Source organism: Moschus berezovskii, chromosome 8, assembly GCF_049115385.1.
Source record: "Moschus berezovskii isolate FMDL1 chromosome 8, NW_MosBer_1.0, whole genome shotgun sequence".
In the NCBI taxonomy this organism is placed as follows: Eukaryota; Metazoa; Chordata; class Mammalia; order Artiodactyla; family Moschidae; genus Moschus; species Moschus berezovskii.
The window spans coordinates 95,530,905-95,546,595 of NC_142467.1; the positions used below are offsets into that span (position 1 = coordinate 95,530,905).

A 15,691-nucleotide genomic window follows, 5' to 3' on the forward strand; every position below is an offset into this window, starting at 1 on the left:
GAGTCGAGTGCTTGTCTGTGACTCTGGTAGGGAGGAGGGTGCTGGTGTCACCCCTTTGGTGTTCCCTGCAGCTCACATCTGCTGAGCACCTACTGTGTGCCAGGCATTCTCCACCCAGGAGTTCATTCAAATGTTGAGTTTTCATCCCTATGATAACCCCTAGAAAGCACAGTCTCACTTTTATATTGAAACTGGGCACAGAGAGGTCAAGTGATCTGATAGAAGTCACACAGCTTTTAAAACACTTGAACTCCGGCCTCTTACAGACAGATCCTCAAGTTATCTAACATTAAGAGATATGCGTTCACCACTTGTGGGGTAGGGATTGGGTGGGGTGTGTAGAGCCTCCAGACATCTGGGTCTTCTAGTGTAAGGCAGGAGCCGCCCACTCCCAGGATCCACATGCCTATTTAGGGTGCAAGGTGGGTTCTTGCAAACTGGTCTGCTCCTGAGCGACAGGGTGCAGGTCCCTACTGCATTTGGCTGGGTGAAACTTGGGCGGCTTCCTTGGTCTCCAACAAAGGTCCCCAGATGCTTGGGTATTCCAGTGTGAGAAGGGGGTTTGTGCTTTCAAGGGTCAGGCTCCAGGCGCTGTGAGAGGACGCTGAGGACACGTTGGAACTTCTCGAGTCGTGTGGCCCATGGCGCCCCAGCCCCTCGGCTCCCCCAGAGCAACCTCCTCAAGAAGCCAGTGGTCAGGGCCTCTGTCAGCTCCCGGCTGGGCCGGAATCCTGGGGGTGAGGCCAGGTGAGCTGGGGGTGGGGCCCAGGCACCTGCCTTGCTCCTCCCACACCTGCCTGGTTCCCTCTGGACTTTGACCTAGGAGGGACTCTGCCCCAGATTATCTGAACAACCGGGCAGGGTTAGCTGGGGAGGGGTCTGCAGGAGTGGGGGTAGGGGGGGTGGCTGAAGGGCTTGGTCGATGTGGGCTCTGCCAGGGTGCATGGGGGCCGGTCTGCTCCAGGGGACACATCAGGGCGTCCCCTACTTTAGGGGTTGAACGTGGAGATGGAGCTGCCTTGAGGGTGGAATTTGGGGCCACCCTGTGTAACAAACTTGGGAGGAGGAGGGTCTTAAGAAACCAGCCAGGTGGGGGATTCTGGAGGCAGGGCTGCCCCAGGACAGAAGTGTGGTTCTGAGTACAGTGGGGGCGCTACTCTGCTAGAGTGATGGTATGAGTCATTCTGGAGGGAGCTGCATATTCCTGCGGGGAATTGAGACCCTCTGCGGGCAGGACCTTCCCAGGTGGGAGAGTGAAGGTGGGGCCCTGTGGGCGTGGCTCCGAGGGGCAGAGGGGGCGCTGTGCCCATCAACGCTGCAGGTGGCGGTGGCATGTGTGGAGGTGAGAACACCCCTGGGACCGGGGCCCGCCCAGTTTGGGTGGGACTCTGGGAGGCGTGACAGGAGTCTAGTCTCTGGCCCAGTGGGTTTGGGGGTTACCGCGCTGGAGCATGCAGGTTATTTCTAAAGTGGGGATCCTCTGGCAACCCCTCGAAGGGGAAGCGCTCACCTCGCAGGCGCCGCGCCGCCGCCTCGCGGAATCTGGGCGCGTCCCGGGCCGTCTGACGCGCCCGGTGCAGGGTGCGCAGCAGACGCTCGCAGCTCTCGTCCAAGGGCCCCGGGAGTTCCTCACCCTCCAGCAGGCGAGCCGCGGGTGCCACGTGCGGCAGCGCCACCTCGCCGGGATCGCTGGGTCCTGTTGGGGGAAGGGTCTGGGCTGTTCTAGGTGTGGGTGCGGGTCCTAGGGTGAAGAGGACGCAACATATACTGGGGCCAGGGCACCCTAGGACAGGGCAGCGGGTGGGGTTTGGGTCAGACGCGGAGGCTCGAGCCCGGTCCCGGAGGAGGGCAAGGGTGTGGCCTAGAGCTGGGGCGGAGCCCAGAACAGGCCCGCCCAGGGGTTGGGTCCAGGGCAGAGTCTCGCGTAGAGGGCGGGGGCAAGGGCGCGGAGGGCGGAGCCTAGATTAAGGGGCGGAGCCTATGACCGAAAGGGCAGGCGGCTCGTACGGCCAAGGTGGAGCCCGAGACCGAAGCAAGGGTTCGGGGCGAGACCCGGAGGCCAGAGCCTAGCGCATTGCCGGGTGTGAGTTAGGGGCCGGGCCTAGGCAGGGGGCGTGGCCAAGGAGAGACCCAGAGGCGGGGACTAAGACACGGGAGGGCGGGGCTTAGGGCTGAATCCAGATTCTGGTTAGGCTTGTCACTCCTCGAAATCCGCCACTCACCGGCACCCTCATTCAGCGATCGCATCAGCGGCTTCAGCTCCTGCTCAAAGGCCAGCGCAGCCTCCGTGTGGCTCCTTCGCAGGTGGCGCCACGTGCGTTCCAAACGCGACACCTGGTGGAAGAGACCTGAGCCCCCCTTCCCTCCACTCTTCCCCATCACACTTCCCCGGCCTCCTCCCTTGCTTCCCACGCACCTGGGGCATGAGCAAGGCGCCCATCACCGCGGCCAGTCCGGGCAGGTCCCCTACCGCCCCTGGCCGCAGCGCCACGGCCAGCTCCACCAGGCCCCTCAGGGCGGCCGCTCGTTCTTCCAGCGGCCCTGCGCAGCCCAGCACTGCCAGCGCCCCCGCCAATGCCAGCGTCTCGAGCCTGTAGAGGCGGAGGGCAAGGGTCTGGGGGCAGTGGGGAGGTTTCGATGTGGGGGTGAGGAGGGACAGTCGGCGGCATTGCCCATTCCCCTCCTCCCTGGGGAACTGGGAATGGGAGGAGGTTTGAAGACCCTGGGGATTTCAGGTGGCTGGCTCACCTCTCCAGCAATTCCAACCTCAAGCGATGCCCGTGGGGAAGTGTGAGCAGCTCCAGACCAGAGGCGACCCCCATGGCGCCCCGCTGAGCCTTGGTCACTCCCAGGACGCCTGTGGCCTGGCGATGGGGGGCGGGTGTAACAGTAGTCATGTTAAAGGAGCAGAGTGAGTCTATGGGTGTGAGGTGGGGTTGGGTCATGCCCTGGCTTCAGGCCCCACCCGGGGAGGGAAAACCTGGTAGGGGACCCACCTGGCAGTCTACCAATAGCAGGTGGAGAGCTGTGCTCCCAGGATGGTGTTCCAGGAACAGGCCACGGAGAGTATGCAGGACTTCGGGTTCCAGAGGCCGATTCTGGGAGCCCAGCAGGCAGGAGAGGGTGTCAGGGAGACAGAAAGAGACCTCAGCCTGTGGTCTTGCAAAACATCTGTCCTCCTCTGTCTCTTCCTCAGCTTCCCACCAGGGCACCTCTGCCTCTGGGCAGCTGTGGCCATGGGGCGGTCCTTGGCCCCTGAGCACTCGGGGCACTAGCTCACAGTACGTTGGGGGGCGTCCAGAGGCATCAGGCAGCAGCAATGAGGGTGTTCGAGGTGGCTTGGTCGGGGCCTTGGCATGAAGCTGCCCATCAGAGGCCCTGAGACTGTCAGCAACGAACCCCAAGGGAACTGGGGTCTTTAGTATCACGGGGTCACTCCCTGTCCGAGGCAGGCCAGATGCAGATACAGTGGAGGCTCCTGGGGGTCATACAAGAGGGGGAGAAAGAGGTCCACAGGGAAGATAGCTAGCTGGGGTGATGGCTTCCTGAGCTACCAACCTCCTGGTTGCTGCACTCATTCAGCCAATAACCAGGTATCCTAAATTACCTTGGTGCAGCTTTGAAGCTGAACAGCTTTACCAACATCAATGCTAGACACCTACCAATGGTCTGAAAATGAACTTTCTCTGACATGGATGTAGTTCTGCCAATTCTGAATACTACATTTTAAGTCTGAACTCTTCCTTTTTGCTCCTATGATTGAAGATGGTAAGCACTGACCACACAAAATTAAAATGAAAAAAATATGTCACTCAAAATTCACAAAGTTACATATGCCTCAAAGAAAGTGAATTTATCAAACTTTCGAATGATGTCTTCTGCTAAGTTTGTGGTATATTTACGTCTGAGATTATTAACTTAAAACTGCACACACACGTTTGGGAGACTATATCTACTAAACATTTAAGTTGACCCTGTTATGGGGGTTTAAAACCTCCCTAATGTTCCCATCTCACTCTGAATAAGGACCAAAGTCCTCTTGTCAGCCCTCGAAGCTCTCACAACCTGAGCCTGATCTCTCTCTGATTTCCCACTCACTCCCACTGTTTCTGCTACACGCACTTCTTTTTGGTTCAGTGAATAGTTTAGACTCTTGTTCTAGTTCCAGTTCCTTTGCACTGACTGTTCTCTCTGGACCACTGTCACCTCATTATTCACTTTGGTCCCTCTGTCATCTCCTTCAAATAGTTCTCCATGAGAAAACTTCCTAACTACTACTAAAAATTGTAATATTCCTTGCTCTGTCCTACTTTTAATTTTTAACCCAAAGCATAATTGATTCCCCTTCATGGATCACAGCCTTGTCGTGGCAAAGAAGCTTGCATAACTCAATGAAGCTATGAGCCGTGCCGTGCAGGGCCACCCAAGATAGATGGGTCACAGTGAAGAGTTCTCACAAAAAGTGGTCCACTGGAGGAGGGAATGGCAAACCACTCCAGTATTCTTGCTGTTAGAACCCCATGAACAGTACAAAAAGGCAAAAAGATATGACACCAGAAGATAAGCCCCTCAGGTCAGAAGGTATCCAATATGCTGCTGGGAAAGAGTGGAGGGCAATCACTAATAGCTCCAGAAAGGATGAAACCGCTGGGCCAAAGGGGAAATGGTGCTCAGTTGTGGATGTGCCTGGTGGTGAAAGTAAACTTCAGTGCTGTAGAGAACAAGATTGTATTAAGAACCTGGAACGTTAGATCCATTTGTTGCTGCTATTCAGTTGCTAAGGTGTGTCCAACTCTTTGTGACCCTATGAACTGCAGCACACCATGAGTCAAGGTAAATTGGATGTAGTCAAGCAGGAGATGGCAAGAGTAAACATCGACATTTTAGGGATCAGTGAACTAAAATGGATAGGAATGGGCAAATTTAATTCATATGACCATTATATCTACTACTGTGGGCAAGAATCCTTTAGAAGAAATGGAGTAGCCCTCACAGTCAACAAAACATTCTGAAATGCAGCACTTGGGTGCAATCACAAAAATGACAGAATGATCCTGGTTCGTTTCCAAGGCAAACTATTCAACATCACAGTAATTCAAATCTATGCCCCAACCTCTAATGCCGGAGAAGATGAAGTTGAACCGTTCTATGAAGACCTACAAGACCTTCTAGAACTAACACCAAAAAAGATGTTCTTTCATCATAGGGGGTTGCAAAGGTAGGAAGACAAGAGATACCTGGAATAACAAGAAAGTCTGGCCTTCGAGTACAAAATGAAGCAGGGAAAAGGCTAACAGAGATTTGTCAAGAGAATATGCTGGTCACAGCAAACACCTTTTTCCAACTACACAAGAGATGACTCTACACATAGACACCACCAAATGGTCAATATGGAAATCAGATTGATTATATTCTTTACAGCAGAAGATGAAGAAACTCTATACAGTCAGCAAAAACAAGACCTAGACCTCACTGTGGCTCAAATCATCAGCTCCTTATTGCAGAATTCAAGCTTAAATTGGAGAAAGTAGGGGAAAAACACTAGGCCATTCAGGTATGACCTAGATCAAATCCCTTATGATTATACAGTGGAAGTGACAAATAGATTCAGGGGATTAAATCTGATAGACGCCAGTACCTCAAGAGCTATGGACAGAGGTTTGTAACATTGTACAGGAGGCAGTAACCATAACCATCCCAAAGAAAAAGAAATGCAAGAAGGCAAAATGGTTGTCTGAGGAGGCCTTACAAACAGCGACGAAAGAAGAGAAGTGAAAAGCAAGGGAGAAAGGGAAAGGTATACCCAACTGAATGCAGAGTTCCAGAGAATAGCAAGGAGAGATAAGAAGGCCTTCTTCAATGAACAATGCAAAGAAATAGAGGAAAACGATAGAATGGGAAAGACTAGAGATCTCTTCAAGAAAATTGAGATATCAAGGGAACATTTCATGCAAGAATGGGCACCATAAAGGACAGAAACAGTAAGGACCTAAGCAAAGCAGAAGCTATTAAGAGGTGGCAAGAATACACAGAAGAACTGTACCAAAAAAAGGTCTTAATGACACGGGTAACCACAATGGTGTGGTCACTCACCTACAGCCTGACATCCTGGAGTGTGAAGTCAAGTGGGCCTTAGGAAGCATTACTACAAACAAAGATGGTGGAGGTGATGGAATTCCAACTGAGCTATTTCAAATCCTAAGAGATGATGCTGTTAAAGTGTTGTACTCAATGTATTAGCAAATTTGGAAAACTCAGCAGTGGCCACAGGACTGGCAAAGGTTAGTTTTCATTCCAGTCCCAAAGAAGGGCAATGCCAAAGAATGTTCAAAAGTGAAGTCGCTCAGTCATGTCCAACTCTTTGTGACCCCATGGACTGTAGTCTGCCAGGCTCCTCCGTCCATGGGATTCTCCAGGCAAGAATACTAGAGTGGGTTGTTATTTCCTTCTCCAAGAATGTTCAAACTACAATAAAATTGCACTCATTTCACATGGTAGTAAGGTTATGCTCAAAATCCTTCAAGCTAGGCTTAAGTAGTGCGTGAACCAAAAACTTCTAGGTATAAAATATGAGTTTAGAAAAGGCAGAGGAACCAGAGATTAAATCGCCAACATTCGCTGGGTCATTGAGAAAGCTAGGGAATTCCAGAAAAACATTTACTTCTGCTTTATTGAATATGCTAAAGCCTTTGACTGTGTGGAACACAACAAATTGTGGAAAGCTCTTAAAAAAAACCAGAAATACCAGATCACCTTACCTGTCTCCTGAAAAACCTGTATGCTGGACAAGAAGTAACAGAATCTTACTGAAAGTGGTGCAAAATTAGGAAAGCAGTGAGACAAGGCTGTATATTGTCACCCTGTTTATTTAACTTATATGCATAGTACATCATGTGAAATGCTGGGCTGGATGAATTACATGCTGGAATCAAGACTGCTGGGCAAAATATCAACAACCTCAGATATACAGATGATGCCATTCTAATGGCAGAAAGTGAAGAGGAACTAAAGAGCCTCTTGATGAGGGTGAAAGAGGAGGATGAAAAAGCTGGCTTAAAACTCAACATTCAAAAAACAAACATCATGGCATCTGGTTCCATCACTTCATGGCAAACAGAAGGGGAAAAAGTGGAAGCAGTGACAGATTTTTTTTCTTGGACTCCAAAATCATTGTGGATGGTGACTGCAGCTATGAAATTAAAAGAAGCTTACTCCTTGGAAGGAAAGCTATGACAAATTTAGACAGCATATTAAAAAGCAGAGACATCACTTTGCTGACAAAGTTCTGTATTGTCAAAGCTATGGTTTTTCCAGTAGTCATGTATGGCTGTGAGAGTTGGATCATAAAGAAGACTAAGTGCCAAATAATTGATGCTTTCATATTGTGGTGTTGGAGAAGACTCTTAAGAGTCCCTTGGACAGCAAGAAGATCAAATCAGTCAATCCTAAATGAAATCGACTCTGAATAATCATTGGAAGGACTGATGCTAAAGCTGAAGCTCCAATGCTTTGGCCACTTAATGGGAAGAGCCAACTCATTGGAAAAGACCTTGGTGCTGGTAAAGGTTGAAAGCAAAAGGAGAAGGGGGTGACAGAGGATGAGGTGGTTGGAGAGCATCACTGAATCAATGGACAAGAATTTGAGCAAATTCTGGGAGATAGCGAAGGACAGGAAAGCCTGGTGTGCTGCATCCATGGGATCATAGAGTGGACACGACTTGGCAACTGAACAACAAATTGACTCATTTCTGTTGTTCATGGTCCTTCATTCTCTAATAGGATGTTGGCTCCACTTGAGCAGGGATCTTTGTCTTTCTTGTTCACTGATTTATCTCAGCACTTAGTATTGTGTCTGACACACACAGTGAGGGCTCATGTTGAATGGGAGACAACAGGGCAGTCAGGGCACAAGGGGAACTCCTCCTTTATGTAGGATGGTCAGGGTTAGCTGCTTTGAGGAACTCCTGTTAGATGAGAAACAGTCAGGTAAAGGTTAGGGAATGAGCTTTCCAATGATGAGAACAAGTGCAAAGGCCCTGAGGCAGGAACAAATGGACAAGGTTCCAGCAGACTGGACAATAACAACAACCAGCAACTGAAAGGAAATCTGTGTGGCCAGAGTGAGGAGGGGATGAGGGATGGAATTATTAGAGAGGTTAGTTATGGTTAGAGCATGGAGGGTTTCTTGGAATTATTGTAAACCCATACTTTTAAGCACCTACAAAGTTCCTGTGTGTGTTTTAGTCACTGTGACAACACTGAGAACATTACCATCCTTTTTTCCCAGCAGGTTGTCACCTGCCCAGTGTCACTTGGATAGTGCATGGCAGAGGAATTTCGGAGCTATGTCCTGTCCTGGAAGACCCTTTACCTGGTCCAGGAGGGTCTTCTGGTGGCCGCCACATATGCTCCAAACCTGCGGGGTGACTATCACTCCGCTTCCTATCCCTGGGGGACAGAGATGAGGGAGATATGTTGTCCTACTCCGAGCAGATAGTTATATAGCATATAGCCTCCACCAATGCCCAGAAGACATTACATCCCATCACTCAGAACCAGGGGATCCCCCAGGGTGCTTGCTAACCCCAGGGAACACTTGGCAATGTCACGAGATATTTTTCGGTTGTCAAAACTAAGGGGTGGGGTGCAGAGCATTCTACTGGCATCTAGTAGATAAGAGACCAAGGATGTTGTTCAACAGCCTGCAATGCACAGAATGGCCTCACACAACCAAGAATAGTCTGGCCACAAATGTCAATAGTGGACAGAGCTGTTCACTATTGGAACACACAGAAACAGTGGTGGAGAACCCTGAGGAGTGTTGGGTGTCTTCAGGATGTAGAGAGCCTGTGAATACCTGAGCGGCACTGTGTGAGCCGGGACGTCTGGAAGGGTGTCCTCACTAAAGCTGCGTCGAATTGGTCCTTGCCGTGGCACTGGCCTGGAGGCCACAGCCCCTGTGGCTTGGGACAGTGGACGCTGGCCAATCACATAGCTGCGAACCAGGGCAGGCAGGCTGGGGAAACGCTCATCCTCTAGCTGAAAGAGGGCTGTGGGCCGGCCTGGCCGGGGCCTCAGGGTCACACGAAGCACCTCGAAGTGCAAGGCTGAGCCCCTCCAGCGGCAGGAGATCACAGGGTGGCCCCCACGGGACTTAGACGCACGAACTAAGAAGTCACCATCTTGCTGGAGAAGGTCCTCGGCCTTCTGGGGATGGAGGATCGGGGAGCAAGGGGTTTACGCATGAGCATGTATCAGTAATTAATGGAGACTCCCGACCCCTCCCCCCGACCCAAGAAAAGCCACCCCAGAGACTGGGTAGTTTCGAGCCAAACAATTTCTTCTCGTCTAGAGGACATACTTCCGCACTACATTTCCCAGGCTCCTTTGCGGTTAACCGTCGTGTGACAAGATCTGACCAATGGGATGTGGGAGGAGTGCTGTGGGGAAGGGGCCGACCTGGCCCATGAAATAAGTCTAGCAGAATCCTACAAGTTTCCTCCTGAATCTGTCAGTTGATGCCCCCAGAGCCCTGGGGGCCACTGGAGGCAGAAGACAGAAAGGGCTTGAGTCTGACTCCTTTTGAAGATCTGCATCCTCTTAGACTGTGAAACGAACTAGTCCTTAAATGTTGATGGAGTCGTTGACAGCGTGGGAATGTTTGTTTATGCAAGTTCCAACCTTGTGACATGTGCGGAGTTTGTTATGCAAATGTGGCTTTCAGAAAAGCCATTTGCTAGGTTTATAAAAATAGAGCATTATCATGCCAGCTATGGTGGCTGAAAACAGGGCCTGAGTGCCACAACATCATAGAGGAGCAAAGTAGAGCTGCTGAGGGAGGCTGGGGACTGGACAATATGTGCAAAGGACACTTGTATGGCCCTTATTATATGCCAGGCACTGTTTTAAGTGTAAAATGTATGAACTCACTTCATCCTTTACCAAGGATAAGAGGTAGGTACCATTATTCCCATTTTACAGATGGGGAAACAGAGGCCCAGAGACATCAACTACCTTGCTCTAGTTTACATCCAATATAAGTTGTAGGGATGGGATTTGAACTCAGGCTGCATGTGGCTAAAGTGTGGGATTTTCACCATTAAGCTACACTGCCTCTCATGATTTGATTAGATGTCTCAGGTCCTGGGACTCCTGAAGGTGACTCCTAAGTTGGAGATGAGAGTGAGGTGCTTTGAGTTGAGAGGGAGATGGGACCCTGGCGGCCACAGGTGGCCTGGAATCCAGAGAGAGACAGAGAGACAAGTAGGGCCAAAGGGTGGTTTGAGGAGTCATTAGTACCCTCTTCAACTCCTGTCACCTTCTTCAACACCATCCCAAAGGGAGTGATAATTTAAAGATAAGAAGTGACATCCCACGTAGACCAAGCTGCAAAACAATCCTCAGCCCTCAAGCCACTCTTTCTGATAGATCTTGACCCTAAGGCCCTTATCTGGGACCCAGGAGTCCCCAGTAAGTCAAAGATGAGTGAGACTCCCCATCAGATGGTATGTGGTCCTGTGGGAGGCAGCGGTACCTGGCGGGACAGGGGTCCGTGGTACCAGGGTTGGCCCACAAAGTCCTCTCCATCTTGTGGCACCTGCATGGAGCTCTTGGGGGCAGAGGGTGCAGGGGCTGTGCTTTGTACTTCCAACAGGCCTCAGTCTTCCTCATCTGTAAAACAAGAATAATTATTCTTGCTTCCTGAAGGGCTTGGTCAGCCCTTTCATGTCCCTCATAATTTGAAGACAACAGCCCACATCTTATCAAGCCATAAAATGCAATGCTTTCTGTATATGTATATATATATATTATATTTTAATATACATCATGTTTATATAATATATAATGTATTTAAATATTTACATATAACATTTGTGTATTTTATATTCTAAATATAAATATATTTAAAATACATGTTAATATATATTTATATTAAGTTAAAGAAGTTACCCATAGATTATATATTTTTAATTATAAATTATATGAATTATATTTGATATATATATCAGATTAAATTCAAGCTATGAGTAACTTTGGGGCTTCCTGCATGGCTCAGTGGGTAAAGCAGCCATCTGCAATGCAGGTGACACAGGAGACGTGGGTTCAATCCCTGGATCATGAATATCCCCTAGAGTAGGAAATGGCAACCCATTCCAGTATTCTTGCCTGAAAAATCCCATTGACAGAGGAGCCAGGAAGACTACAGTCCAAAGGGTTGCAAAGAGTCAGACATGACTGAGCGACTATGCATGAAATGAATAAATTTAATTTATTATTTTTAATTAATTTATTTTTTGGTTGTGCCATGCAGCATCTGGGGTCTTAGTTCCCCAACCAGGGATCAAACTGGCACCCCCTGCTTTGGAAGTGTGGAGTCTTAACCACTAGACTGCCAGGGAAGTCCCTAACTTTAATTTAGAATAGGCTGTGATTTCATGAAAACAGTCATGCAAATTCACTGGGATTCTTGCGAAGGAAGAAGACAATGATCTCAAATGTAATGCAATTTTTAATGCCGATGACATAGTGCTATGTTTTGTAGAAATTTAATCAACAAATTGACTCAGAAGAATATTTGTGGGGCACCCACTCTGTGCAGGGAGTCTCTTCTAGGCACTGGAGACCTAGCAGTGAACAATGCAGAGCAAGATTCCTGCCTTTAGGCATCTTCGCTGAGAAGACAGTGATTAGGAAAATAAATGAGTAGAAAAGGAAGCCTAAAATAGATCAGAGAGAACTAAGGGGAAAAAATGAAACCAGGGATCGGATATGAAAATTCAAGCAGTGGAGTTAAGATTTTTCTATAGGGTGACCTGGGAAGGTCTTGGGTGTGGGTAAAGGTTGGGAGGATTTTAAGGGACCAAGTTGGGTGGTTCTTTTTAAAAAAAAAAATTTTTTTTTTAAGTTATTTATTTGGCTCCACTGAGTCTTAGTAGCAGCATGAGAACTCTTAGTTCTGGCATGTGGGATCTAGTTCCCTGACTAGGGATGGAACCCAGGCCTCCTGCATTGGGAAAGCAGAGCCACCGGAGCACCAGGGAAGTCTCAAGCCTGATGGTTCTTGGGGTGAAATAAATTCCAGGCTGGGGAGAATTAAATTTACTAAAACCCATAGCATCTCAGTGATCTGTAGGCACACTCAAGGATTCTTAGATTGTACAAAAAAATCTAACCCATGCATGGCTTTCCAATAAGGTCATTTTGTGTGCTCAGTTGCTCAGTGGTATCTGACTCTTTGTGATCCCATGGACTGTAGCCCAGCAGGCTTCTTTGTCTATGGGATTCTCCAGGCAAGAATACTGGAGGGGGTCGCCATTTTCTCCTCCAGGGGATCTTCCCGACCCAGGGATCAAACTGTGTCTCCAGCCAAATCCTGGGTTGCAAGTGAATTCTTTACCACTGAGCCAGTTGGGAAACCCATTTTAAAAGACCATTAAAAGGTCACATTTTTGTAGACAGGTCAGCAAACAGCAAATAGACATCTGCAGGTCTTCATATTTTGGAGTCGATCCACTTCCTTATTACTGTGATCAAACTTAGGACATGGATGCTCTGGGACCCCTTGATCATCGTGTATGCCTCAGGCCCCATGTCTCTCAAGCATCTGGTGAAAAAACTGCTCTGGAAGGGAGGGAAGAGGGGGAGAGGGAGTGGGAGGTGGTGGTGGGGAAAGTGTCTTGCTTCCCCTACCCCCAGGGCTTTCTGGGCCTGGCGGGGTCTGCAGGGAAATAGTACGAAGATTTTTAGGACCTGAGTCAGCTGGGCTGCTGGCCTGTAAGGGCCAGGAATTTCCCAGACTGGTCTGAGGTGGCTTAAGGGGCGGGAGAACTGAGGAGAGCTTTGGCTCCAGGCGCCACATACCTGAATACCAGGTGTGTCTCCTGGATACCTGTGCACTTCCTGTTTGTCAGCTGGGCCTGGCCTGGCCTGGGTTTTAAGAGTCCCCTGACTGTAGCGTCCTCTGTCTTATGTGCCCCTTAGTGGGTGTGAAGGTGCATCACTGACTCTGGTTTGTTCAGGGGGAGCTCAGAGTGGTCGCAGGACGGCCACAGGCCAACTAAGTCATCCACCTGTCTTACATCGTTTGGAATAATTTCTGGGTATCTGGGCAGGAGAGAGAGGAAGGGGGCAGAAATCAAGAGAGGAGGTGGGTGAGAGGCAAGTTTGGGGAAAGAAGGGAGGGGATTATTCATTTTCTTTCAACCATATACTCCTGCAGGAGGCAACCACTTGCAAGAGACAGGGACACAGGTGGACACGGAGACTCAAACGTGAGCAAAATACTGACTGGTTGAATGGTTACTGTGTGCCAAGGAGAAACAGTGATGAATGAGACCAAGGCCCCTCCGGTGGAGGAGACACACAAAACAAATAAGTGCACGATGAATGAAGAAGATAATGTCTAAGGGTGAACAACGAAGGTGATAAGACAGGGAGATGTAAAGAGAGGCTGGCCGGGGGAGGCTACCTTAAATATGAATAGGTAATCAGAAGGCTGCCTCCCACGGAGTGACATGGGAGCTGAGATATCAGTAGGGGAGGAACAGTTAAGCAAAGATGTGAAGAAAGAGCAGTACAGGTGAGGGGTATACAGGGAGGGCAAAGGTGCAGAGCTTGCTTTTTATATTTTACGTCAAGGAGGCAGGTGTGACAATGCTGTGAGCCACGAGCGAAGTGGAGAGCAGTGAGGTTAGGCAGAGACGATGCAGGAAACTGGTGGACCTCGAATTTTCGTCTCGGTGGGATGGAAGAGGAGCTACGGAAAGGTATGAAGTGAGAGAGGGGCACGATCTGGTTTGTGGTTTAAAAACATTGCTCAGGCATGGAAGCAGGGAGCCTGTCCATGTTGCAGAGAAAATACGCTTGGAGGAGGACGCCCAGGTACACGGACACGCATGATGCATAGTGACGACCCAATCAGGTGACCCCTTTTACGTTCGCGGACGCGCGTGGACAGACACCCAGATTCTTCCAGAGAGCAGGTGGCCCCACCTGGAAAAGAGAACTCCTTATCCCCACCAAATCTCCCGGTCCTGGTTCTGCTTGGAGCCCCTCACTCACCTGGGCCGGGACCCGCGGAGCTCGCAAGAACTTGGGGCCGGGAGGAAGCCTGAGGCTCTGCGTCTCCTGACCCCTCCCTCCCCGCCCCAGCCTGGTCCAGCCCTCCCCTGCCGCGCCCGAAGGGAACCTAGCGCCATCACCTGGTCCCGCCCACTTTAAACCCCTCCCCTCCAGGCCCCGCCCTTTCTCCTACTGTAACTTCTCGCCCCGCCCCTTGTTATCGCCCCGCCCCCTGATAAACTTTCTTCTCTCTAACCACGCCCCCTTGGATGAACCTACTTCCCGTAGGTCACGCTCCCTGGGGAACTCCTTTCGTTCTTACTAGTGGACCCGCCCCCCTAAACTTGCCCCATCCCTTCAGACTGACCACGCCCACTCATCTAGTCGCCCCTCTTTTAGTCCCGCCCTTTGAGCCCTGTCCCTTGTTTCCGCTTAAGGACCAGCCGTCCTAAGAGCCCCTGACCTCTTGCGACGGGGCAAGGCATGTCACCTAGCCTCTCTGGTCCGGGCCGGGGCGGGGCGGCCCTTACAGGCTGTCTCACACGACCGGGAGTGGTGTGGCTGTGACGTGGCAGAGTGCGCTTCCTCCAGACTGCCCCCCTGGGTTTCTCGGAAGGAACCTCCACATTGGGCGTCGGGTTTGTGGAGAGAGATGCGGGAAAACACGACAGTCTTTCCCAGTAACAGGCCGTTGGACTTGATCTAGACTCTGGCGGGATGTGGGGGGCAAATATTCAGGTGGTTTCCTAGGTGGAGGGAAGGAGGGGAAGGGGGCTTCCATCCTGTTGCCTGGAGACTAGAGTGAGGAAGGTGTGTGGGGAGGATCTGGAACCAGAAATAGGACCCTCTGGCCAATTTTTTTGAGGGTGCGTCGTAATATCAACAGAACTGAAAGCAGTAGCTGCAGCTAACATTCATTAAGTGCTTACTGTATACTTGTTTGCCCTGCCTCCACAATTCTATTTTTACATAGACCTCTCAGTGAGATGGGTCCTATTTTCATCACCCCATTTCTAGATGCAGAAACTGAGGCACGGGGCAACCAAGCCCAAGGTTGCCCAAGGTTGACTCAGCTTGTGATTGGCCAAGGTGGGATTCAAGCCTGGAGCCCTGCAGCTCTATCCTGTCTTCCTCTGATCCTTGCAGCCCCACCGTCTCTGATCCCTACTGTATTTCTAAACAATGAAGTTTACTGTCACTCATTTTACAGATGAGGAAATTGACGCATAGAGAGTCACGGATGCCTGGGGAAGAAAGTTTTGGTGTCTGTAGAATCATAAATCTGGGAATTTCCAGGCTGGGCTTTCCCACCTGCCAATATGGAAGAGACTTCAGTCTCAGGATGAGAAAGTGTCTTTTCCTTGACCAGCCAGCTTTTGGTGCACAGCTCGGTTATATCCAATGGAGGTTTCTAGCGCCCCCTGGTGGTTATAATAATTTAAAACTCCCAGGAGTGGTGGGGTGGGGTGGGGTGGGGGCTTGTGAGATAGAGGGGCTGAGGAGACCACTCCCAGTCTAGTGGGGTGAAGGTGGGGAGTGAGACCTCGTAGACCAGATGATTTCAGGCAATGATAAGGGCTACAAGACAGCAGTTCAGTTCAGTCGGTCAGTCTTGTCCGACTCTTAGCTA

General features: G+C 50.1%; 1 protein-coding gene across 4 annotated transcripts; it reads right to left on the reverse strand.

The window, feature by feature from the left end:
- Window positions 1-214: 214 nt before the first annotated feature.
- Window positions 215-14,151, reverse strand: SH2D3A (SH2 domain containing 3A). 4 transcript variants are annotated; one of them, XM_055430022.1, is made up of 10 exons: window positions 14,062-14,151; window positions 10,535-10,671; window positions 8,858-9,207; window positions 8,372-8,448; window positions 2,997-3,098; window positions 2,749-2,864; window positions 2,417-2,614; window positions 2,223-2,334; window positions 1,511-1,696; window positions 215-731 (listed from the first exon to the last, which is right to left on the reverse strand). In XM_055430022.1, the coding sequence occupies exons 2-10, from the start codon at window positions 10,601-10,603 to the stop codon at window positions 571-573; spliced, it is 1,371 nt and encodes a 456-aa protein (XP_055285997.1). In that variant the 5' UTR covers window positions 10,604-10,671; window positions 14,062-14,151; the 3' UTR covers window positions 215-570. The 4 variants fall into 4 exon arrangements, with proteins under 4 accessions (XP_055285997.1, XP_055285995.1, XP_088695059.1 ...); XM_055430020.1 differs by having other exon boundaries at window positions 2,417-2,591; window positions 2,997-3,478; XM_088838933.1 differs by having other exon boundaries at window positions 1,511-1,741; window positions 2,417-2,591; window positions 2,997-3,478.
- Between the last annotated feature and the right edge of the window lie 1,540 nt (window positions 14,152-15,691).